The sequence below is a fragment of the Euprymna scolopes genome, chromosome 44 (genome assembly GCF_053919585.1).
Source record: "Euprymna scolopes isolate OS-2025 chromosome 44, ASM5391958v1, whole genome shotgun sequence".
In the NCBI taxonomy this organism is placed as follows: Eukaryota; Metazoa; Mollusca; class Cephalopoda; order Sepiida; family Sepiolidae; genus Euprymna; species Euprymna scolopes.
This window is the reverse complement of record NC_136525.1, coordinates 55623358-55650898: the sequence shown is the minus strand read 5'-3', so window position 1 is coordinate 55650898 and position 27541 is coordinate 55623358. Positions and strand designations below refer to the sequence as shown.

Sequence of the window (27541 nt, the reverse complement as noted above, 5' to 3'; positions counted from 1 at the left end):
AGAGAGAGAGAGAGAGTGGAGGGGTAAGGAAAAAGAGAGAGAGAGAGTGGAGGGGGTAAGGAAAAAGAGAGAGAGTGGAGGGGGTAAGGAAAGAGAGAGAGTGGATGGAGTAAGGAAAGAGAGAGAGTGGATGGAGTAAGGAAAGAGAGAGAGTGGATGGAGTAAGGAAAGAGAGAGAGTGGATGGAGTAAGGAAAGAGAGAGAGAGAGTGGAGGGTGTAAGGAAAGAGAGAGAGAGTGGAGGGTGTAAGGAAAGAGAGAGAGAGAGTGGAGGGAGTAAGGAAAGAGAGAGAGAGAGTGGAGAGAGTAAGGAAAGAGAGAGAGTGGAGGGAGTAAGGAAAGAGAGAGAGAGTGGAGGGAGTAAGGAAAGAGAGAGAGAGTGGAGGGGGTAAGGAAAGAGAGAGAGAGAGTGGAGGGGGTAAGGAAAGAGAGAGAGAGAGTGGAGGGGGTAAGGAAAGAGAGAGAGAGTGGAGGGGGTAAGGAAAGAGAGAGAGAGTGGAGGGGGTAAGGAAAGAGAGAGAGAGTGGAGGGGGTAAGGAAAGAGAGAGAGAGAGAGAGAGTGGAGGGGGTAAGGAAAAAGAGAGAGAGTGGAGGGGGTAAGGAAAAAGAGAGAGAGTGGAGGGGGTAAGGAAAGAGAGAGAGTGGATGGAGTAAGGAAAGAGAGAGAGTGGATGGAGTAAGGAAAGAGAGAGAGTGGATGGAGTAAGGAAAGAGAGAGAGTGGATGGAGTAAGGAAAGAGAGAGAGTGGATGGAGTAAGGAAAGAGAGAGAGTGGATGGAGTAAGGAAAGAGAGAGAGAGAGTGGAGGGTGTAAGGAAAGAGAGAGAGAGAGTGGAGGGAGTAAGGAAAGAGAGAGAGAGAGTGGAGAGAGTAAGGAAAGAGAGAGAGTGGAGAGAGTAAGGAAAGAGAGAGAGTGGAGGGAGTAAGGAAAGAGAGAGAGAGTGGATAGAGTAAGGAAAGAGAGAGAGAGAGTGGAGGGGGTAAGGAAAGAGAGAGAGAGAGAGTGGAGGGGGTAAGGAAAGAGAGAGAGAGAGTGGAGGGGGTAAGGAAAGAGAGAGAGAGAGTGGAGGGGGTAAGGAAAGAGAGAGAGAGAGTGGAGGGGGTAAGGAAAGAGAGAGAGAGAGTGGAGGGGGTAAGGAAAGAGAGAGAGAGTGGAGGGGGTAAGGAAAGAGATAGAGAGAGAGTGGAGGGGGTAAGGAAAGAGAGAGAGTGGAGGGGGTAAGGAAAGAGAGAGAGAGAGTGGAGGGGGTAAGGAAAGAGAGAGAGAGAGTGGAGGGGGTAAGGAAAGAGAGAGAGAGAGTGGAGGGGGTAAGGAAAGAGAGAGAGAGAGTGGAGGGGGTAAGGAAAGAGAGAGAGAGAGTGGAGGGGGTAAGGAAAGAGAGAGAGAGAAGAGAGAGAGAGGTGGAGGGGGTAAGGAAAGAGAGAGAATGAAGAAGGAAAGGAAAGAGAGAGAGAGAGAGTGGAGGGGTAAGGAAAAAGAGAGAGAGTGGAGGGGGTAAGGAAAGAGAGAGAGAGAGTGGAGGGGGTAAGGAAAGAGAGAGAGAGAGTGGAGGGAGTAAGGAAAGAGAGAGAGAGAGAGTGGGAGTAAAGAGAGAGAGAGAGTGGAGGGAGTAAGGAAAGAGAGAGAGAGAGAGTGGAGGGGGTAAGGAAAGAGAGAGAGAGAGTGGAGGGGGTAAGGAAAGAGAGAGAGAGAGTGGAGGGGGTAAGGAAAGAGAGAGAGAGAGAGAGAGTGGAGGGAGTAAGGAAAGAGAGAGAGAGAGAGAGTGGAGGGGGTAAGGAAAGAGAGAGGAGAGTGGAGGGGGTAAGGAAAGAGAAGTGGAGGGTAAGGAAAGAGAGTGAGGGTGGAGAGTGGAGGGGGTAAGGAAAGAGAGAGAGAGAGAGTGGAGGGGGTAAGGAAAGAGAGAGAGAGAGAGTGGAGGGGGTAAGGAAAAAGGGAGTGGAGGGAGGAAAGAGAGAGAGAGAGTGGAGGGGGTAAGGAAAGAGAGAGAGAGTGGAGGGGGTAAGGAAAGAGAGAGAGAGAGTGGATAGAAAGAGAGAGAGAGAGTGGAGGGGGTAAGGAAAGAGAGAGAGAGTGGAGGGGGTAAGGAAAGAGAGAGAGAGAGAGAGAGAGTGGAGAGGTAGGTTTCGTTTGGTTTTGTTATTTTACAACATGTGTAGTGTAAGTCTTAAACCCTTTTCGGATTATTTAATGCCAAATCCAGTTATTTTGAAACAAGTATTCATGTTGCATTCAGTTATTTTGTAGAAGGCTTTTATTCTTCAAGCTCTTTGCATATTCAATCGCTAGTTTGTAACGTTTGGTTTGGTTGTTTTATAGTGGATTTTATCGTTTTTGTTCCCTGCCCTGCAGAACATGAATGAGTTTTGCAATGTGATAGGGAAAAGGGTTACAGTATTAATGTTTGGTACATTTTAAGTTATGAAACCAGTCAGGAAGTGGGGGAGATAGAAAGAGGAAGGGAAAGGCGGGGGTTGTTTTTGGTTTTGCAGAACATAATTAAGTTTTGCAAAAGGAAGTAGAAAAACAAAAAGCATCAATGTTAGGTGCATTTCATCTCAGGAAGCCAATATCTTCAGACAGCCTGATCTGGTAGTACAGGGCAGGGGTAGGGAAAGAGAGAGGGGTAGGAGAGGAGAGAGAGGAAGGGTAGGGAAAGAAAAATGAAAATGGGGAAGAAAGAGAAAGAAAGAGTCAGTGGGGTATGGAGAGAGGGGGAGAAGAAGAGGGAAAAGAAAATCACTTTTTTTGCAATCACTTCCCAATGCTGCAAAAGCAATACAACAAATCAAAGATAAATAATCTAAACAAATTCAATCCCATTAACCGACATCGGAACGATGGAAAATAAATAGCGTCAGACGGCACTTGAAAGAACGCAGGCACATTTATTACCAAAATGAAACGATTCCTTTAACATGCATGGAAAACACGTTATCTGTTTCTTTTATTGCAATAATAATTAATTATGGACAAGGAAAAAAAAAAAAAAAAAAGATTTTTCCGCAACCATTACATTCATAGCAAAATGAGACTAAAACTCAGTCCATTTTCAGAAATTAAACCCCCTCAAGCAAAAAAAAAAATAATCCTTATTATACCAAAAGTGGAGGTTCAAGGTCACTTGCACAAGGAGAGCAGAGATAAAGTTGCTGAAGTGCCCTGGCCATTGCAAGGCAAAGAGTACCCTATTTGAAACACATTTATTTTTTTATTTATTTCTATTCACATTCAATGCGGCCAAGACTAGGCTTGTTTCCTTCAATACTTACAAGAAACCTTCTCTACTACCAATAGCAATTGCCAAAAACACATTACCTGAAAGTACTTCTTTTAAACTTCTCGGCCGAACGTTTACAGGGAACATGAGTTGGAACTGATACATTGAGAGCATTGTAAAGGCCGCTGCGAAGAAGGTGGGCTCTCTCTACCATGCTAGAAAGCTACTTATGCCTGAAAGTATCCTGTACCTCTATCAGACCACTATTTGCCCATGTACAAAGTACTGTTATCACATTTGGGCTGGTGCATCTGTTACTAGTCTCTCACTCCTGGACAGCGTTCAAGAGAGTCGCCAACCTGATAAGTCCTGAACTGTCATCTTAGCTTCAACCTCTGTCCCATCGAAGAAATGTTGCATCCCTCTGCCTGTTCTACAAGTATTTTTATGGTGAGTGCTCTGATGAACTATAAGCACCTGTACCCTCTCGATGTAAATACCTACTACAAATCCAACAAGCAGCTAAATCCCACCCCTTCACAGTAGAGATCCCTAGGTATAAGAAAGCCTTCTACTTCAATAGCTTCTTCCCCAGAACTGCTAGACTTTGGAACGCCCTTCTTGGATTCTGCTTTCCCAACTGTACTGACATGCAGAAGTTCAAGAGTAATGTTAATAGACATCTTGTTGCTCATCTCCCTTCATAATGTCCCTGCAACTTATATTCCTGATAGTAGCCCCTTGCTTCAAAATGGCACTATACCTTATTTGGGAAGATAATTGAAAAAAATAAATTGTTTTAAATTCATCAAATAAACGAGATTTGTCAGTCATTTGTTAGAAAGTGGATTTTTAATGTGCAAAAAATTGGAAACTGAAAAGTTCAAGAGAGTAATGTTTTTAGATAAATCAGTATATAAAAATTATTTTGCTATTTTCCTCTGAAGAAAAAAGCCATATTTTTGAAACTCCATGGAATAAGGAAAGATTCACTTTATTTTGCATTCCTTGTTAACGAACAAGAAAATTTTTAATTGGTAATTTGCATAATTCCCCTCATATATTGATGCTCCATCTTGAATATTGAACATTTTTTTCAGGAAAGCATTAATCTATGAATATTAATAATTATGTTTCCATGTTTAATATATATATGTGTGTGTGTGTGTAATGTTCACTATTTCCAATTATTTGAATACTATTGACTGTCTTAACATCGTGTCTGTTTTTGGCATTTATAGGTGTTAAATTTCCCTAAATTCACATGGCAGTTAGTGACCTGGAGATGACATCCTATAGTAAATGGGTCCAAAAAAGAATCTCTAATAGGTCCCGCTTTGTCAACTAGGCTCCAACCCCCGTCCCATCTCTGTTCCTGTTCTACAAGTATTTTAATGGAATATGCTCTGATGAACTCCTTGCACTTGTGTCCCCTTAATGTACAAAATCCTGTCGAGGTCCTAGAAGTGTAAGCCATGTTTAGTTTCAGAAAAGTTTCAGATGGTTCGTTGTTTTAAACAAGTCCTGAGAGGTGACTTGTTTGCAGTAGACAGTTCCACAGAGCAAAATATTCTTACCGTGTCGAGACGGAAAAAAAACATGTGAAATTGCTCCAGAAAAGGTTTAATATTTATGGAGCAATTCTGGTTTCTGATTGGTTGGTAGCAGAACGTGAATTAATTCGATTCGTCAGTTCCTAGCATCATCGTTTATAAATAGAATCGTCCGACTGTGTGGGGTCATACCCCATTACACATCCAAAATATTGCAACAGATGCCATAAAACTTTTTACTCTAATAACTTCCTCCCTCAAACAGCTACACTTCGGAATTCCTTTCCTGCTACCTGCTCCCCTAACTGTACTGATATGGAAAAGTTTAAATGTAACATAAACCAACATATTGTTAATCTTTCCTCGGCATGACCCCCATTAGTCGCCCCTTACGTCCAAGTGGCAATATGCCTTGTCAGGGGGTGAAGGTGAATAATAAAGAAAAATGAAAAACAAAGCTTGGAACTCACCATCGGAACCTCCGATTGCTGCACGCTTCCCTGCCGCACCAAATATTGAACAAAATCGCGAGCTGCATTTGCTTGCGAATCCTTCTTGTTGGTGGAATTTCCAACACCGATGTAGTCGTAGGATTCAATCCGCACCTAAAAATACAGAAATCAAAATAAACACAAAAAAGGTCAACGCAAGTTCATAATTACATAAACAGGCAAAAAGAAAGAAATTTTAATTTTTTAAGAAAAAACTAAAAAATAAAAAAATAAAAAACTAAAAAAATAAAAAAATAAAAAACAAAAAAATAAAAAATAAAAAACTAAAAAACTAAAAACTAAAAAACTAAAAAATAAAAAACTAAAAAATAAAAAAATAAAAAATAAAAAACTAAAAAATAAAAAACTAAAAACTAAAAAACTAAAAACTAAAAAACTAAAAACTAAAAAAATAAAAAAATAAAAAACTAAGAACTAAAAAACTAAAAACTAAAAAACAAAAAAATAAAAAAATAAAAACTAAAAAAATAAATAATAAAAAATAAAAAAATAAAAAACTAAAAACTAAAAAAATAAAAAAAAAAAAAATAAAAAAATAAAAAATAAAAAAATAAAAAAAAAAATAAAAAAATAAAAAAGTCACAACTTATCAACACCCAAATGACACTCCAAGATGCTATTGAGTTTTGACAGACAGATGGTGAAATACCGAAGAGATTTGTAATGGAGACTGTAACTTGGTCAGAAATTGACTATTCAGGCAGATAACTCAATAAGATTTTGTTTACATTGGACTTGAAAATGGCGATGTTAAAGTCAGCTGGAAAGCAATTCTGCTGTATTAGGTTTCACAGATGAGCAGAAAAAATTTATTTAATTTTTTGCTCTTTTTGGTATTTTTCTTTATCTGCTGGAATTTATTTTGGAACAACGTGAATATTGTTTTCATACAATTATTTCAGAACTAAGAGCATAATAATTAAGGTTTGAACAAATAAAATATATATATATATATATATATATATATATATATATATATATATATAAGAGTTAATAGTTAATAAAACATGTTAAAAAAACACTTTGAAAAAGAGTTGAAAACATATTTAATCTGAAAAGGAAACACTTAGTAAGTGGATAGTCCTTAATTCGCGGAGTTTCGAAAAAATACTTTCCTTCTCATCAGAGGGTAGGAATTAGCAAAATACGGGATCGGATTTTGCATACAAAAGTATTTGATGAAACTGCAAGTAAGTCAAAGATCTTACTTGATAACAAAAAGTGAAGCAGAGGGAATATGGTGGAGCAAAAGGTGATTTCACGTGAATGGATAGTCATGATAATAATGATGAAAGGTAAGGTATCCAATGACGGTAAAATCCAAAAATGTAAGTCCAAGTCTATATATATAATGAAATCAAAGGAGATGCGGTATTTACCGGACATAAGCAATAGTAAACTTCAATCTAATATAAATACCAGTATTTATATATAGATATTTTAATCCCAAACAAATAGAAAAAGTTCAATACGCATATAATAGAGAATACATTTTTGCAATTTATGACTATAATAAATTGTGATAATAAATTGTGGTTTCATTTAATGCTGTAACCAGCAAATTCTAGCATTGCTACAAATATAATTTGCTGATTTCTTTCTATCCTCTGATAGCAAGAATAGCATTCTTTGAAACTCCACGGAATAAGGACTTTGAAAGTTGTTTTTTTTTTTTGGGGGGGGGGTATTTAGTCGAACAATAAATTGTAAAGTTCAATTTACAGTTTTAATTTTTCTTATATATATATATAAAATTCAGATATGTGTGGTTGCTTGTGATGATAAAGCAGTCTTTCTGGTTTGCAAGTTCTGGTTTAAAAACTTTTTCTTCTTATTTCTTATAATAAAACTAGCATGGATACCCAGCATTACCCGGGTTGACATGAAGTTCAGTTTGGACGCGTCTGCTATACTAAGGATCGTGGGCAACGTCGATACTCCTACAATTTCAAAAATAAACAAATAGATAAAAACATGAAAATGTAATCGCTCCCCCCCCCCACACACACACCCAAAAAGAAAAAGATGTGACAACCTTGCCACCAGATATTTTGGCAGAAAGGATACTAAATTCAAGTTTTCAGGTTGCTAATAAAGAATTTTATTTTATTTTTTTTTTTAAAGGAGGGGGGGGGTCGTTTTTATTTAGGGTGGCTGCCACCACTCCTTCTCTCTTGTGCCCCTCACAAAAAATTAAATTATAAATGAAAGCAAATATATATATATTTATCTTATCTATCTTAAATCCTTGGGTTATCTGGCGTCACCCGGGAATACAAAGCTACCTCAGCATAGTTGTAACGCTCCTCAATGGGGGATTACGTTACAATGCGCAACAGAAAATAATTTAACAGTTTAAAAATGTGAATATTTCACATGACAAAATATAACATTAACTTAAATAAACATACTTATTGGATAAGATATGCGATAAAAAAAAATTTAAAAATTGATAAATAAAACAATTTACATATTTTTATATATTGTATCCATTTTGTGCTTTCATACCTCAACTGATAGATGCAGATGTTACCTATCGGCGTGCATGAAAGTCAGGCTCCCGTTTTATGCACAATTACCTATAAAGATATAATATTTAGGCATATTTTCTTACAACTGGGCAATGCCAGGCAGCCTGCTAGTAAACTATAGAAGTTTTTAAATATTTTTTAAACTGAATTTTATGGATAAAACCGATAATGAAGATTATTAATTTACATGAATAAGTAAACAAGATTTTTTGGATTTAAAAATATTTTGTGCATTATACATAAGGGGGCAGAGGAATTCAAGAATGTTCACTCATCCATTCTTATTGGGTGCAGAAAATTGTACGCAATTGAAAATTCCATAGAAAAAAGCAGATGTTTCTGGAAAGATTTCAATGGACAGAATTTTTAGAAGATAAAGAAAATGGAGGGTAAAAAAAAAAAAAAGATGCAATTTTAAGATGTACGTGTTTGATTTGTGAAATTTTAAATTTAAGCATGACAGATGGAAAGGCAAGTGATAGAAAATTGCATTTTATATTTTCTTTATTGTATGGCATTCAGTCTAGGCAGGTTCAGCTGCTTTCCTCCAGAGGAAGAAGTGTCAAAGAAATATTAAATTCTCAAATGATCCCCAGTCGCCTATATATTTGAAATATAAGACAGGCAGAGCTCTTTATAAAGTTGCTTGGACGTACAGGGTTTGTATAGATTTTCAATGTCCATTTTCAAAGATTTTTTTCAAGGCTTTTCAAAATTTTTAAGGCGTTCTCAAGACAAAATTCAATTTTTTTTTTAAGACGGAGGGGATCGTTTTTATTTATGGTGGCTGCCACCACTCCTTCTCTCTTGTGCCCTTCACAAAAAATTAAATTATAAATGAAAGCAAAAACAGAGATTTGAAACCCCCATCCCTTCACAAAAAGGGACATAATTCTTGTATCGTACAATTTCAATTCCAGAACATTCAATTTTATTTTCGATTTAAAAAAAAAATATTTTAATGGTATTTTTATTAATACTTAAAAAAATAATTTAATAGTACTTATTTTGATTTTATTTTACTATGTTCCCAGGACTTGATGCTGCATTCGATATTCAACTTTTTTGCAGATGGTCCAGCAGAGATATTTACACACTTCATTGTGTCACATTGTGTACTAGCCATCCCCCAGCAGAAACTTACAGCTGGATGCCAAGTGGTTCACATTTAGCACTGAAAATGTTATTTTCAACTTGAGGGTGACAAACCAAAGAAAATTTTATTTCAAAATATAAGCATTTCAGACTGAAAAAAATGATATAATTCCTGGCCTTGAAGCTAGGGTCCAAGTGTAGTATCTGTTCTGTCCTTGATCAGTGCAGAAATCCTTTATTGGGTTAATATTTTTTTTATCATAATTCAGAAAAGAAAAAAAAGTGTTTAATTTTGGCCTTATGGGAAAGCAAATAAATACAAACTAGAATTTTTAGCTTGTCAAAAACGGTAAAAGTTATCGTCCAATAGTCTAGGAGTGCTTTCATGCCAACTTGATAGTTCAATATTATTAAATTTGTGCTCATTTTCGCATTAAATTCAAATCTATATTTTTCCCTATCAATCTCTAACTTGATTAACTTGATAGTTCAATATTATTAAATTTGTGCTCATTTTCGCATTAAATTCAAATCTATATTTTTCCCTATCAATCTCTAACTGTGCCTCAAACAGATACCATAATACTTATCTCGTTGCACCTTATCATAAAAAAAGGTCCATACAAAATTTCAGTTAGATTGGCTTAGTAGTTTCCAATAAATAGTGGAACAGATAGACTAAGAAAAGTATAGATTACGGAGAAACAATTCCTTTTATCTAAATGTTTGGACATATCTAAAATAAGACACGTCTATTTAATCTATCAATCTATTGACAAAACTGTGATTTCAATCCGAAGTATGATTGACCGACGGATCCTTCGAATGCGATGAGAGTTAGCATCCACACAAAAAAAGGTAAAATCCGATTGAATTGGTTGCTAAAATTCTCACAGAACGCAAAAGGCAGGATATTATTCACTTTCAAAATACAGAATTCAATAAAAGATTAGAAAAATTGGTGCCACCAGTCGAGATTATACTTGGAATATCACACGGTTTAATGAAGAAACGTGGCATTCTTTTAATGTATTCATTTTTGGAAGAAAATCCATAGGATTTTTGTTTTGTTCATTCGCTTACTGGAAATTCAACAGTAAAAGAAAAGCAACAAGATATTTTTTTTTTTTAACAAAGAAATTAAATGTTATTTTATAAGATGGGGTCTACATTTGCACCAAATTGGAATTTGCAAAATTTATTTCCAAAAAAAAAATACAAAAAATAAATTAGGCACTAGAACGTTCAAAAGTGTTGGGGGGTCTATGGTCATCATTGTTAATGTATCTTATATATGTACATCATTTTCATAGCTAGAATCTTCAATCACCATAATACCACATTTACTCTATGAGTTGTCTTAATATTCCCATATCAATTTTTTTTTTTAATACTTGGAAGGTACTTTCTCCTTCACACTCATAAATATACAAGGGGTGTTCCAAAAGTAACGCCTCCTATTTTTTTTATTCCACCTGAATGAATCATGGGGAAATGCAAATTGCATTGTTACAATAACTGAACTTATGCATTCATAACCTAAAAGTTTCACTGCTCTGTTGCAGATATCAGATATTGACAACGTGAGACTCTCAGAAAACAATTGCTGTCATGGATATGCATCAGAAGCAGAGATATGCCATGGAATTCTTGGGCAAAAGTGCTTTGAGAATGATAATGACTATACAGAAAAATAAATTCTGGAGCACAAAAGATCACTCATTTTAATGGTACACTCCGGTCTTCGTAGCTCTCCAACTTCTTGAATTCCGAGAAAAAAAAAAAAAAAAAAAAAAAAGGAGTGTTTACTATCTATACCAACTCACCATTGGCCGAGATGCAATAAAGTCATTTTGGTCTTATTTTTTTTTTAAAACTTTTTTGCTTTCACATTTTTTTAAAATCATATGGAAAAAGAAATTTCATTTTAATTGCATTAAAAACTAGCGTGGGGTACCTGGCATTGCCCGGGTGTTTGGAGGTGTGTGTGTGTGTGTATTATTTTTTTTTTTGGGGGGGGGGGGGTTTAAAACAACCCTGTTTGAAAAAAAAAAAAAAAAAAAAAAAAAAGTTGGCCGGGTTTTTGAAGGTGTAAAAAAAAAAAAAAAAAAAAAAATTTTAGTAGGGTAGACTTGAACCCCGAGCCTTGATGCGAAGGTGGAAATGAAACGGAAAAAAACCCTGAGACCTAACCATCTCGGCCACGAGGGGAGAGGAAGCGATAAGTGTCTTAAGTTTACGTTTATAACGTGAAATTGAGAGGTGTGAGAAAGTTAAGTCGCATGATGTTTGACCTAGTTTTGCGCTGCATCATTCGCTTTTTTATATTGAAAAGCATAACAAAGACGTGGCGATCAAAAAATATCTCGAAAATAGCGCGTAAAAGTCAGGCAAATTAAAGATAGCCGCGACTCCTGTTCTTAAGTCGTAGTTATTATGATTTAGACAGCATATAAAAGTTTTAAGGAGTGAGCCGACCGAGAAGCCCGGTGAAAAAGCCTTTAGCGGACATACACAAAAATGCCCCCACTAACACACATTTTCGCTTATATATATATATATATATATATATATATATATATATATATATAGACAACTGTTAGTCTTAAGTTTTAAATGATCACCTAAAAATAAAATCATCAAGGATACATAACTCATTTTAAATGGAGAAATATAATAGAAGTTGTCTATCTTAAGTTTAAAAACGTGCAAACAAATAAAAGCTAAAATTGCATCCCAGGTAATGCCGAATAGAGACAAGCAACTATATATAAATCAGCAACAAAAGGCAAAACATTTTAAAGGTTAGACCTAAATCGAATTTAAGTTGCCAAATTAAAATTTGATTTTGACTAACCAATTTTCATTTGTACTATGTTATTAGCAATAAACAACATATTTCGTAGTTTTATAAAAATTAACTAGCAGTGTCAAACCAACATCAGTTATCCCCCCTTGCTGATTTTTATTTTTAGGTGATTATTCACTTTCACACGCATAAATATACAATACTAACTATTCTGATAAGACATTGCCTAAGATGTGCTAATATCATTTTAGTCTTTTTTAATTTTTCATTTGTTTTTACATTTATAAAAAACTAACAGGCCGCCTGGCGTTGTTCAGTCAAAAAATATGCAAAATATTATATCTATATATTAATACGATAGCGTATGTGTTATTTTCTGTGTCATGCTTACATCTGGGTCTTTGATTGTTATATACTTCCATTTCTTGTAATAAATAATTTTACCAAGAATTCTTCATAAGTTTTGGTTTCGATTATAGCTGATGGCACTCCCGTAATCTATTTTTTTTTATAATTTTATCTAGAATTCTTCATAAGTTTTGGTTTCGGTTTCGAGTCAAGCTGATGTACCCAAGTCATATGGATATTATAAAGTTGTGATTTCAAAAATAAAAACAATATATCTATCGTTTTTATTTTTGAAATCAAAACTTTATAATATATAAAAATCGATAGAGCATTAACTCTATAATATATAGGAAATCTGCAAAAATTAAAATATCATATCTAAGCGTACTTTACGACTGGGCTACGCTGGGCGACCCTGCTATCATAGATAAATACTTTTGCAGTTTTAACAAAAGAGCTTCAATAATATCAGAGCGTCTCCATTTACGCTGAACATCTACAGAATGCCAACATCAATATATTACATATGAATGAATGTGGAATTTCCACAGGTCCCGCTAGCTTTCATTAATACAGAAACTGAGAAATGTGCATGCAAGTATTGTTTTTTTTCTAGATTATTCACTTCTTGTGAGTAAAAAAAAAAAAAAAAAAAAAATACTCAAGCTAAGACTGAAATCAAAATCTAAAGACAGTGAGTTAAGTACAATATAACCATTAGACAAGCATGACAATCTTTAAAAGGTGTTTTCAAAACTACTTATTCTTAAGTTATCTCAAATGTAAATTACTCGCACATGCACATTCATGAGACAGCAAATGGATAAAAATTCGATGACTCCTATGCAAGATTTTTTTTCAATTTTTACCCCTTAGCAGCCGTTTTTTTTCCAGATTAAAACGGATTAAAATGTTTTCCACGTTGTAATATCCTATATAACAAATTTCAAGTCTGTAAATCAAAAAGTCGTTGAGTATATAGATTGAGAAGTGTCCTTACATAAACACATTCTCAATTTTATAGATATACTAGATGTACAGAAAAAGAAATTTAATTTTAATTGTAAGGAAGACGGCTTCCCAGGTATCTGGAGATATATGTTGAGCAAAAAAAAAAAAAAAAAAAAAAAAAAAAAAAAAAAAAAAAAAAAAAAGTGGTAGTAGGCAGGCAGGCTCGAACCTGTACTGCAAAGAAGGAAAAGAACTTGAAAAAAAAAAAAAAAAAAAAAAAAAAAAAAAAAAGCGAGATATCTTTGCCGTTGCATCCATTGCCAAACTGGAAGTGGCAAAGATTTAAATTAAGGCTAGTCAATGTAAAAGAGGTGACGAGTTTCAAAAATATTGGTGAAAAAAAGCAACCCCTCTCTGTAGAAAAGTGCTCAGTTGAGGGTGAAGGAATTAATGTTTTTAGCCAATATCTGTCATCCGAAGGGTCCAGCTTCAAAATGATACCGATCTCGTGAAAATCCGTCACCGCTGTGAAAAGTTTTAGGCAGACATACAAACATACATACATTTAAACAGGTGAGATTTATATTATAGATGGTGTAGCAAACTAAGTATTATGGCATCCATTCAATTCAGTTAGGGATTAGTCACCATAATACCACATTTACTTTATAAGTTTGGCATAAAGAACTATTGAAATCAACAGGACAAAAAATCGTTTTTGATATTCTTCAAATAAAAATATGAATTATTCCCCATGCTGATTTTGTTTTCGTCATATTGTTTTGACATTACTAATTGTTTAGGCAAGACTACTTGATTAAAAAAAGAAAGCCGGAAAATGATTATCTCCCGCCCACCGCTTCCTCACCCCAATCACATTCCAAGCATTGCTAACTACATCAACTGTCACGACTCATCCCCAAAGCACATAATCCATCCAAGAAATGAGCCCCCCCACCAGCCACCCCACGTCTCTCTTAATGCTTAAATTATTGATGCTCTACCCTAGTGAGAATTGGCACCATTTTCAAAGAGCCTGAAACAGAATTGTTAAATCCATTCCTTAAAACATCGAAAGAAATTCTCATCAAAAAAAGAAATCAATTTGATAACGACACCGAACTTGGGATTTGGCCTTCATGTAAAACTCCATAAAAACCTACCATTCCCCTTTATGTAATATGATTCATACGTCGTCCGCTATCTCTCGAAAACATTCACGCACACATGAACGCATGTGCACGATAGAAAGAAAACAAAGAACAACGTCTTTTGATTATGTCTTGGAATTTTTGAGATGCCGACTAGTAACTTGAATTATTCAGACTATTGTTCTCATCTTGAGTGTTATTCACACAATGGTTCGGCTGATGTAACCTCCAACTTTCTTCAGGTGTATCTTGTTGAACGAGAATCTGCAGGGGTTTTTGAATGGAACCTTTTATATAATAGACATGGGTAGCATTCTCTCATTCTATCAGCCATGACCTGGTAGAAATCCTAATTAATTCCTAATTGTACTTGCAGCTGAATTTTACCAAATACAGTGTGGAACAATGAAATTGTCGCCATAGAAAAGATGACACGATTCCATTTCCGTTTGATGAAAACCGGTTTTCTTTTTATTTATTGCAGACCATCTACTAGTTGGCCAGTTGTGTACAAATCCCGATAGCTATAGGAGCCTTCTTACATACCTGAAAGTGACACAATGTTCAACGAGCGAGATTGGAGATGTGCTGCTATACAACTCATGCTCTCTACCGATCCAATTTATGACAACAGGACCATTGCCAGCACCCTCAAAATGAAAATCCGAATGGTTCAGCGCTTGTGTGCACAGCTCAACACATTAGACGACCCATGGTTATGGTTTTTGGTGTGGTTTTAAGTGAGGCCCACATCAAGCCATTTCACATCTTCGAAGTCGGCTTGAAAGTCGATACCAAAGTTTACTTGGATCTGCTGAAGAGTGTGGTGATCCCCTGGTGCAATCAGGTGGCCACTGGCAGACCCTGGGTGTGGCAGCAGGACTCGGCGCCAGCCCACACATCCAAAGAGACCCAGGCTTGGTTTCAGAAGGAGTGCTACAATTTTGCACCCTTCTCTCACTGCCCCCCCCTCTCCTCCCCCGACTTGGACCCACTGGACTACTTCGTTTGGTCATATGTCGGGAACATCACCAACATGACCTTCTACGACACCAAAGCCAGCCTGATCGCCAACGTATGCTGAGTATTTACCATATTCCCACTGGCGCTCGTGGAAAACGGTATGCTTCCAGTTCCAGACTTATATCGAGCCAGTGATTGAGGCTGAAGGCAGCTACATTGAATAGATGTCAGCTCAAATAATCAGGTTATCTGAATTGATTTTTTTTTAAGTTTTAAAATAAAGCTGTAGTGTTGTTTTATTTCGGGCAACAATTTTATTGTTTTACCCTGTATTTTATTAACAAAAGAGACAAGATGCACCTAAAGAAGGTCAGAGGTCATACTAATCGAAATGCTAAACTAACACTCAAGATGAGCATAGGCTGGAGAACTCAAATAATACAAACGAGAAAATCAGTCCAAATTTACATTTACGCCAAACATAGTTTATAAAACAACGCTTCTTCATAGTTTCGTCTTTTTTCAGAAGGCAGAGAATAATCTGTTTATCTGTCTTGTACAATAAGGTCACCACATTTATTACACCAGAGATTCTATCTAGCATGACCCCCCCCTTTTTTTAGGGAGCTGTATTTCCCTTACATTAGAAACTGACAGTATCTAACTCTGCACTCATGAGGAGGAAAGTAAATAAGGACATCTTTCATTTCATTCCCCTCTCATCGATGTTCTTCAGCTGAATCTATTTTTGTGACCCCCTCCCCCTCCATCGCCTTCTTTTAGCCCCCCCCCCCTCACCTCGTTTCACACTCTTTAAATCACAGCCTTCACACTTGCGCAGATCAAACATGGTTCTTCCCTCATTCTGTCCGTCAGTATGTGTGAATGTTTTTGCCAGCGATGGTTTAAATCATAGTTTTCAGTTCAACAGATTGGACATTATCCATGTATTGCATAATGATTGAGTGAGGAAGACAAAGATATAGAGAGATAGATAGCAAGAAATAGAGATAGAAATAGAAAGGTAGAGAGAGAGATCGATATATATATATATATATATATATATATATATAGAGAGAGAGAGAGAGAGAGAGAGAGGGAGAGAGAGAGATTGAGATATATATATATAGAGAGAGAGAGAGATAGAGAATGAGAAATGAGATAGAGAGAGACATACATATATGTAGAGAGGGGGAGAGATAGAGAGATGGATAGATAAAGAGGGGAAAAAGATAGAGAAAGAGCGGGAAAGATAGAGAAAGAGGGGAAAAAGATAGAGAAAGAGGGGAAAAAGATAGAGAAAGAGGGGAAAAAGATAGAGAAAGAGGGGAAAAAGATAGAGAAAGAGGGGAAAAAGATAGAGAAAGAGGGGAAAAAGATAGAGAAAGAGGGGAAAAAGATAGAGAAAGAGGGGAAAAAGATAGAGAAAGCGGGGAAAAGATAGAGAAAGAGGGAGAAAAGATAGAGAAAGAGGGAGAAAAGATAGAGAAAGAGGGAGAAAAGATAGAGAAAGAGGGGAAAAAGATAGAGAAAGAGGGGAAAAGGATAGAGAAAGAGGGGGAAAAAGATAGAGAAAGAGGGGAAAAAGATAGAGAAAGAGGGGAAAAAGATAGAGAAAGAGGGGAAAAAGATAGAGAAAGAGGGGAAAAAGATAGAGAAAGAGGGGAAAAAGATAGAGAAAGAGAGATAGATAGAGATAGTAAGAAACTGAGATAATGAGAGCTCGGGGGTGGTGACGTTGACAGTGGCAGACAAAACCACAGTCATACAAGCAACCTTGCAGATATCACTGGGAAGAGTTCACTCTTCTTCATAAAGGACCATATCTGTGGAAGCGGCTCATCTGGAGATACGGAAATAAAGATAGAAAGGGTATGAGATTTGAACACGGCACAAAATCAGTGACAATATTCCCCCTCTTTGCCAACATAACATAAGAGATGTGTAAAAATGAGCCCACGCGAGAACCCTCTCCCCTCGAGGGGGTGACTTTCTTTGATCCCCAAAAAGGAATGTGACAAAAATAAATTGTCTCATACAGCTTCACTGATAAAAGGTCAAGAAATATGACATCCTGAAAGTATGTTGTGGGCAGGAATGTTGAGTCAGAAGTAAGACCCTTTCCTATGAGCGTCTGTCCCCTCCCTACCATTTCTGAGTGCGTGCCTGTGATCTACAGGCAACAATCATCATCATCTATCATTATACAAATGACAAGGCATAGATGGGTAGGTCATCTTTCAAGATTTACAAAACAGGAAGTGGACATCTTCAGCAACAGAATGGACCATGCACTGAAGCATTATTATTTCCCCTTTCATCCATTTTAGATTCTTCACGTTACTCAATAAGATCCACTTAGAAACCTCTTGGTTAGCTTCGAGTGCTGTCACGAACATGCTGTAGGAATCTGGAAGTGTAGCTAGATGCACAACTATCGTCTTTGTTTATTAAATCACCAATGACTGCCAACTCATCAAATATCTCAACCATCGTTTTGATGTGTTTGTTAATGGATTTACACTCTTTTAATTTAAGGGAATATAATTTTCTCCTTAACGCTAATTTCATAGCGCACGTTTTCTTTTAGAATTGATCAACCAATTTCTTCCAAATGATGATGGGATCAGTCGGATCTTCAATTAAATATAACAGCGATGTTTTCACTGAGAGAACAATTGTGGCTAACGCACATTCTCTTTTTAGTATATACATTCTGTGTGTTTGTACATCAATGTTCTGTTGGGGAACAGATTCCGTTCCATCCACAATTCCTCAGATACCATCTTTCGTCAGTGTCATCTTGCATTGAACTCTCCATGTGTGTAAATAATTTCATTAACTAGTGCCATCCATAATTACTTTTTGTTGTAAACGAAAACTTTTTTTTTTTTTTTTTTTTTTTTTTAATCACAACCAAAAATTCCAAATGGCCAAAAACAAAATTCAATTTTTTTTTTTTTTTTGCTGTAATCAATATATCAATGCTGGGGCCATAACGTTTGTAGGCTAAAACATACCTTGTTAATTTCAATTAAAATTCATATTGGAAGTCATATCAACGGTTAACAAAAAGATAAATCAATTGACACATGTTTTAGTTTTACACACACAGACACAGAGAAGAGAGACACGTCTGCTTTTATTTACATGATCAGACGGAGAGATATGAGTACACATAAATACTTGTTTATATAAACTTATATAAACAAACAAAGGGGAGTAACTCAGAGTTACTCAACAGCTTAAATAACATCTTTATAACAGCTAAACCCAGACAAGGGGAGGAAACTTTTCATATGGTTCAAGGGACAAAATTGTTATAGTCTTCACAGTATTCACAAGTTGACTAACATTGAGAGATTTCCAATATGGAAAAAACTAAGAAGAAGGCTAAAAACTGTTGGAAAGACATCTTCAACAGCCAACTGGGTCCTGCCTGACAAGATGGAAGTAAACTGGAGAGAGGTTCCTTTTCATCAAAAACCACGATCATCATGATGCTGGAAACCGTACAAATAAAATCTTGAAATGTAATTTTATTGTTTTTAAATTTGAAGCTGCAATCAAAATAGCAAAAGGGAAATGCACTACTATCTCAAACAAACTTGGAAAGGGATAATACGAGGGACACTCCAAAAGTAAGGCCTCCTATTTTTTTTATTTTGCAAGAATTGATCAGAAAGGCTTGCAAATTGCATTGTTATGATTACTGAACTTATGCATAGATGACCTCAAAGTTTTATTTCTCTGTTAAAGTATGAGACCAAGAAAGCAACCTGTCATGGATATGCGCCAGAAGCAGAGATGTGTTATTGAATTCCTCTAAACATAAAAAACTAAACTGACACACATTCAATAGCACCTGTTGAACATTTACAAAACCAATACAATTGATGTCAGCACAGTTAGGAGATGGGTTTGTCGGTTTCAGGATGACAACTGATGTAATGACAAAGCATGCTGCAGATGCTCATGGACAGCCACCACCCCATTGCTGGCAAAAGTGCATTAAGAATAGTGGTGATGTAGAAAAATAAATTCTAGAGCACAAAAGGTTACTTGTTTTAATGATAATACTCGTATCTTCGTAGCTCTTCAACTTTTTTTTATAGTTAAAAAACAAAATGGATCACTTTTGAAATGACCCTCATAGATGGCATTCTGAAATCACGCAATGGACAGGTAAAGAGAACAGTGTTGTATCGGAGATGAGACTACCTCTTTCCTTTGACTATCTCGATCTGCCCCTTCCTTTCTCTGTGTGCATATGCGTGTGAGAGTGTCTTGCGGTTGCTTTAACGCTTTAACAGATTGAAACGCTTCTTAGAAGAAATCGGCTCTGCCTCTTTCTTCTTCGGTGCCAAAGTTTTTCTCATTACCATAAATTATCGCTTCCGCAATTCAACCGACGCTAAGAATATATATCTGCAACGTCGCATGATAAATTCTGAAATGCTCGTCTTACACCTTGTAAAGTTTCTGGCCTTACATTAGCGCTGCAAAAAGCACACATCAATTGGCGTTGTCGGACAGAAGATGGATCTGAGGTATTTGTTACTCATCTTCATTTACGTCCATTCTTTGAAACGGTACCAGAAAAAGAGTTCTTACACGAATAAAATTCGAAGCATTTGATTCTATCTCCTAGTTTTTCTGCCGCATCTGAAGTGGAGCTGCTAAAAAAGCCTATCCTGCCTTGACAGAGTACAAAATAGACATCGTGGCTTAGCGGAGGATGCCCTTTTCTCTTCCCTGCAACCTCTCTCCCACAGAAGAGATGTAGCGAGCCTGCCGTTGTTTTATCATTATTTCCATGGCAGGTGTTCGTCCGAGCTCCAATCTCTGGTCCCCCCCCCTCGCCTATCTTTCACGAAAAACACCCGTCTAGCTGAAACCACCATCAGTAATTTTCCCCACTCTTTATCTGTGCCTAAATCAAAACGTAGATTCCATGAACAAAGCTTCTTTCTTAGAAGTGCACGCCTGTGGAATTCTCTCCTGTTTGCCACTTAACTACAACTTGGATATCTTCAAGTCCAACATAAACAAATTCCTGATGAATCCCCCCCTCCCCTAAGTAAGACACTTTATCAAATCTTCAATACTAAGGATTACTACGATACTATCCCATTGATTACTGTACACGCAATAACCCTTATCCCCGAGTGACTTCCGGGCCTTGATAAGTGGTGACCTCCATGTAAAAAAAAAAAAAAAAAAAAAAAAAAAATGCTAAAACCTTGGAACACATTTACCACCGTTATAGGATTCTATTGATAGTCATAGTGAAACGGAAGAAACTGCAATCCAAAGATTGTTTTTAACCATAACGGGTTTTTCTTCAAATTTTGTGTTCTGATTATTTTATTTCAAAGTTCTCAGAACTACCCTTCCTGAGGTTTACACTTGATCTCTATACGAGATACATAGATATTCGAATATCTTATTAAAGTTCTTTAACCTTTCAAACAAAGAGTAAGTTGGGAATATAATTTTCCTCTCCTCAATTGACGAATTAAATATGTTATAGTTAATATCTTTTCTTGCTGTTTCTTGGTTTTAATGGATTCTATGACAAGAATTTATTTAGTCTGGTGGAGTATCTAGCTTCGTGCTGTTACTTGAGTTAACATCACTTAAGTGTAATATATATAAATCTCACCTGTCTGTGTAAATGTATGCATGTATGTATGCATGTTAAAACTTTTGAGATCAGTATTGTTTTGAAACTCGACCCTTCGGACGACAAATATCGAAAAATTGGCCAAAAACATTAATTCCTTCACCCTCAACTGGGCACTTTTCTACAAAGAGGGGGGTGGGGGTTCGCTTTTTTCACTGATATTTTTTAAAGTCATCACCTCTTTTCTATTAACTAGCCTTAATTTAAACTTTCGCTACTTCCAGTTTCGCAAAGGGCGCAACAGCAAAGACATCACGATTTTTTTCTACATTCCTTTCCTCTTTTTGCGGTACAGGTTTGAACCGCCCCCTTTTAAAAAAAAATTTTTTTTATAGAAATTTAAACATTTGGAGTGTGAACAAAAAAAAAAAACAAAAAGACAAAGAAAAAAAAGAATTGAATGATTTTTTTTTTTTTTTTTAGTTCACACTCAAAATATTTAAATTTAAAAAAAAAAAAAAAAAAAAAAAAAAGAAAGCTTTTTCAGCTAATATACTTCTGACAGTTTCTGTTTTTGCTTTTTCATCTTTTTTTAAAATCTTTTGTACGTGAATTTTCATTTCCGGTTGACTGTGTCAAGGTCTTTTCTCTTCAATTTGAAGGCGTAGAGTTAGAATAAGAAATCTTGGAATCCCCCCCCCCCCCAAAAAAAAATCCAAACACTTTTAATAAGAACTGATTGGTTGACTTGTGGTATATCAACTCTTTTTTCATTATTTTGATGCCAAATCCAGCAATTTTTTCTAAAATTACCACGCTTCAAGTTCTTTATATCTTCAAATATTTATTCATGATGCTTAGTTCAATTGTTTCGTAGAAGAAAAATGTTCTTTTTGTTTCTGACTTTGCACAAAATGATTGAGTTTTGCAAAGGGGAAAAAATAAATAAATAAAACGATAACATCAATGTTTGGTGCATTTGTGTTCTGGGTTGGTTGGTTGTTTTTGTTTTACGGCATATCAACCCTTTTCAGCTTATTTAATGCCGAATCCAAAGATTTTGAAGAAAATAGAATATATTTGTTTTTTGCAAGTCAGTTTCTATTTAACCCATAGTTGGGACCCTAACAGGTACTACCACTCCGGGTCAGAGTGGACCTGGGAGCAATGGCAATTAAAGGGTGGCTCCACACTCCCCAGAGCCCACAAGCTGGGGCCTCACCATCGGATATAGTTTAAGGTCATATCCAGGACCTTGTGTTCTGGAAGCCACTAAATTCTGACGGCCTGATCTGGTAGCACCAGACACCTTAACAGATATTACCACCGAGCACAATGGTAACTAAGGGACAACTCTCACAGCCCCCAAATCGGGGCTTCACCACTGGACGTGTTTACAGTCATACTCAGGACCTTAAAGAGAATGGATGCATTGACGCAATAATGCCGCAACGATTATCATATAAGACCAGAGAAAATTTTGCAATCTTCCGTTGAGAATTAGAATTATTGCGTTTTACACGTGTGACGAGATATGATAAATTACAACTCATTTCCGATGAATATCACGAGAAGTTCTCCATCTTCAAAGCAAAGATCCATTATGATGAATCTTTCGAGAGTGGATGGTGGAGAAAACAAAAACATTAATAAAAGACTTTTTTTTTTTTAGAGACAACTTTGGGGAAAATATTGGCACTTTGAAATAACGGGAAAAGTGTCTTATGATTTATGTGTTGTCAGACGAAATTATTCTATGGGGAGAAGCGGACGTAGCAGCTGCAGCTGAGAATGCGTTCAAAGCAAGCAAAAATGGTTTCACACTCAGAGGAAAAAATGTCGCAAAGGACTATTGTATTTACAGTTTCTTTTTATGACAGGAAAATCAATAGCAAACACAATTATGAATAAAACAAACAGTACACATAAGGTGTGTGTGTGTGTGTGTATATATATATATATATATATATATATATATATATATATATATATATGTTTTTGTTTTGTTAGCGATACTTTTTTTTTTAATGAATTCAATTATTTATACGAAAGTGCATTTTTACCTAAATGCGAGTTGGAAATAACTTTCCCTTTGACCAATTTGGTACTCCCTAAATGGGGAGCGGCATATATATTATTTTTAAAATATAATTATCCACTGACACGTATTTCGTCTACAAAATATAGTCATATATATAAATATATATATATATATGATGATTGGAACGTCTTGTCAGACGAGTGCCATTATATGTATGTGTAATTATTCCCTGACAAAACATGTCAGGGAATAATTACACATACTATATATATATATATATATATATATATATATATAGTAAGTTATAAAAATATACATGGCAATTAAACTACACAGAATATTCTGAGTTTCATTGTCGTGAGAATTCGTCAGGCTGACGAATGCGGATTATTCTGTGTAGCTTAATTGCCATATATTTTTAACTTACTACCTAGCTCTACCTATGTATTGAGCACTGTTGAAGTAAATACTGAAAGTTTACGCATAAATTACATTTTCATATATTAATTTATGTGATTAAATGAAGTAGTCATATATATATATATATATATATATATATATATATATATATATACAGTGCCCTACAAAAGTTAGTTTTTCTATTTCTAGCTTCCAAATGGTAATGAAACTTTTTATAAACATAGAAAATGTATTGAAACTAAGATAGGAACGGTGGGAAAAATAAAAAATAATAATTTAACTCAATAATTAGCAATGCAAAAGTTTACAACACGTTTACAAAATAATATCTAGTATTTTGTAGCGTAACCATTATTGTTGATTACAGCATGCAAACGTTTTGAGTAATCTCCTACGAACTTCTTACATGTGTCTTGTGTTATTTTATTCCATTCTTCCACACAAATTCTTTCCAATTCTCGCAGATTTGAACGTTCTCTTCTATTTTTTAAATTTAAATATTGAACCAGTGTTATTTAAGCAATTTTTCACGTAACGATCGTTTTTCTGTTTTTTTTTTTGTTTTTTTTTTACTTCGCTTATCCACTCCCGACCACACACCCAAAAACACCTGGGTACCCACCGATTTTTAAAATTTTAATATTGAAACGGTCTTATTTAAGCCATTTTTCACATGTTCGTTTTTTTTTTGTTTTCATCATTCGTTTGCCTTGCGTTAGTTTTTTTTTCTGATGTTTTGATTACCCCCCCCCCCCCGCTTAAGTTTTAACGTTGTTTTCTTTTTTTACTTCGCTTATAACAAACAAACCTGGTCATTGACGTCGTCGTCGTAATGCTCGACGACTACAGTGCGTGCACCTGTCAATTTGGTTCTTACTTAAATAAATTCAAACATCTTTCAGCAGTAACTCATTCTGGCTGCCCGATTTTATTTTCAAACTTCGCCTCAGGGCTTCGGGTTCGATCCTACCAAATTTTACCCCCCCCCAGTTTCTTTTTTATTTAACACCACACACCCCTCCAAACACCCGGGCAACGCCAGGTACCTCCGCTAGTGTGTATATATATTATCAATAAATTTTCCTCTCGTATGCATGTATATATATATATATATAAGGCATAATCGCGTTGACATACCAGTTCTCTCTGAAGTTAAGCAACGTAGACCCTGGCCAGTACCAGATGGGCGACCATTTTAGAAGGCTAGGTGCTATATATACCGTGCCGAGTCGTAGAAATTTCCAGGTTGTTATCTGGCGGCACATTAATTCACTGGGAGAGATTTTTTTTTTTTTTTTTTTTTTTTTTTACATAGGAATCACCACTTATCAAGGCTCAGAGACCACTCGAGGATAAGGGTTAAGAGTGTACAGTAGTCAATTGGGCAATATAGTAATCGTTAGTAATGGAAATTCAGTAAATTTGCACCCCCAGCCTTTGTTAAGACATGCATCCAGGAGAAGGAAACTGATGTAAAAAAAAAAAAAATTGAAAAAAAAAAAAAAAAAAAAATTGAAAAAAAAAAAAAAAAAAAATTGAAGAAAAAAAAAAATTGAAAAAAAAAAAAAAAAAAATCCTGCGGTCTATTGCATACTCTGTCCCGTAGCAATCATCTGTACCGATAAAGGTTAGCAGTAATACCAAAAAAGTGTGGTTGGTTCTACACAAAGCCTTCACCACTATAAACAAATCATCTGTGTGGATTTCCGAGTAACTTAGTTGTTGTGGCGGAACCTCATACGTCAAAATCCAAAGGAGAGTATTATATATATATATATATATATATATATATATATATATATATATACTTTCTGCCCGTTTTTAACAGGCAAAAGTTATAGCTCTTTGACTTAGAGTGTCTTATGGCAAATGGATGGCTGAATTATGATTAAATTTGTATTCATTTTCGCATTGAATTATAATCCCTATTAATTCTTAACTGTGCATCGAATGGCTACCATAATACTTAGTTCACCGCACCTTATAAAAAAAGGTCCGCACAAGATTGGCTCAGTAGTTTTCGCGAAAACTTCTAGAGGAAATGTGGTTTTGTGCTTACTAATTCCTATTCATCTCTAACTGTGCATCGAACACTTCATTATAACACTTGTCATAACACTTACCATAAAAACTATCGTAAAACTTATAAAACTTAACACATATCATAAAACTTATCATAACACTTATTACTATACAGGTTCACATCGAATTTTAAACCAGATCAGTCAAGTAGTAAAAAAAAAAAAAAAAAAAAAAAAAAAAAAAGAAAAAGAAAGTGGGCCAAACCAACAGACTAATAGAAATGTAATATAGAAACAAACATTACACATATGTGGAAGAGGTGTCAGAGTTCAGTGGTGACAGGCATGTCTGCAAGATATCCGCTATACCATTACTTCTTTATGTTGGGACCCTACGCCAGTAAGCAGCGATTATGTTAACTAGTATGAATTTTGTCCTGGGTCACATTAATCCTTTATGACTTGGTTGAACTAATTTGTTCAGTCGTAAATAAATGAATATAACCGCATAAATAAAGTGGGAATGGATTAGTTCAGTATCTGGATAGATACTAAATATCTCCAGATACCAACTGTCCATTGCTTACGTTCAGTATGCTGCTATCTGTTTCAGATAGTAGAGGATTTCATTTGCTGTCATAAATATAGTTTGTTTTTTTTCAAACACTATGGATAATAATCAAGATAAGTTTATGAAATGCAAAAATTCTCAGTGGTAGTTTAATTATTGAACTTCGTAATTTTTCCAGTTTGAAGACAATCATAGTATCTTTACCGTTTAAACTAAAATTAACACATTTTTTTAATCATCTAATCCAGGTCATAAAGGGTTAAGTATAGGGCAGGATAACCTGGTGACAAACGGAAATAAACTCAGTGCAGCTAGCATGATTTGGGGTCAAAGCTCAAATCCGTAGACAAAATGTGCTAGAAATGCAGGTGTCGAATGATATTACAGAAAAATGACATCACATGTTCAAAAGACAAAACAGAATCTTTGGAGAGTTGGACTTTGGAAGCGAAAAAGAGGACATTTTTTTTTTTTTTTTTTTTTTTTTTTTTAAATCATCTACATCATAATTCAGGTCATAAAAAGCTAATGATTTTTTTTTTTTCTTTTTTCTTTCAGTGTTGGAAACTCTAATTTGACAGTACATTTCCAAAACTGCACTAGAATGCTGCCTCCAGTAAAAGACTCCAAATATTAAATCTCTTGGACTCTTGTCAGAATGGCCTCTGAGATTTAATTAAAACCTGAAAAATAACAATTTTTTTTTTTTTTTTAAATAGTTTTCCTGTTAAGTTTTAAAAATTGGATTTTTTTTTTTTTTTTTTTTTTTTTTTTTTTTTGCTAATAGAATATATTTTTCTAGATTAAAACAAATAATGTTCATAGATTGATTTTATTCATATTAAAAAAAAAAAAAAAAAAAAAAAAAAAAAAAGGTGTTGGTCTTACCTCACATTTGAAGCGAGGTCGGTGCTTCGGTCCGGCAGTGCTAAATTCATAGGCAGGGTTTAGTTTGTGTTTGCCACACCAAGCATACAAAAATTGCTTGATATCTGCTGCAAGAAAGAAAAGGAAACAGTAATGAATTGTTGCACAAATTAGGATTAACTACTTTACTAAAACAAAGAAATTACTTGACGGAAACATAAAATTAAATTTCTAACTTTGGGGAACATTATTTTTTTTTAAAATATTACTCTTTCACCTACAAAGGTTATTGTCAAAGCACATTATCGACACATTTCAAAATGAAATCTATTAATTCATTGAATTTATATGCTGAAAAAGTGTTTTTTGGGAATCATTTGCAGGGTTAAATTTATAATTTTTTTCAAAGCCCCAAATGAGGATGAAACCCTAGTTTTAGACTTCCAGTTTGTTGGCTGTCATGGCTCTTGTGAGCTGTGATGTTGTCTGGCTGTGGAAGTAATTATATATATAATAGCAATTCAGCCCGGCTTTGCTCGGGCCCTATGTACTTTTCATAACTTATTCTACGTGTGAATACACTTTATGTAAGATTTCAAATGTTTAGACCAAAACTTGCCTGAGTAATTTTGTAGAGACCGTGGAGGTCAGTTTTTTAAAAAAAAACTTTTACCTTTGATCTATAAAAAAAAAACCCAAAGTTTTATCGATGTCCAAGTTACCTACATCTAAAATTTCAAGCTTGACACTCTTTAAAAGGTGTTTTCAAACTACTTATTCTTAACATAAGTAATATGTCATGTGAACGATTCATGCATGAACATTAGCAACTCGGGGAAACCGGGGGAGCGAGAAGTAACTCCAA

At 35.3% G+C, this 27541-nt stretch overlaps 1 protein-coding gene across 2 annotated transcripts in view; it reads right to left on the bottom strand.

Moving 5' to 3' along the window:
• Positions 1–27541, bottom strand: part of LOC145268854 (ATP-dependent RNA helicase A-like) — a 250342-nt gene that overhangs the window by 101721 nt on the left and 121080 nt on the right. For both annotated transcript variants that reach the window (XM_080124531.1, XM_080124532.1), the window contains exons 3-4: positions 26698–26804; positions 5241–5375 (exon numbers count right to left, since the gene is read on the bottom strand). In XM_080124531.1, the coding sequence (XP_079980657.1) occupies positions 5241–5375; positions 26698–26804 (242 nt within the window). The remainder of the gene's footprint in view (positions 1–5240; positions 5376–26697; positions 26805–27541) is intronic.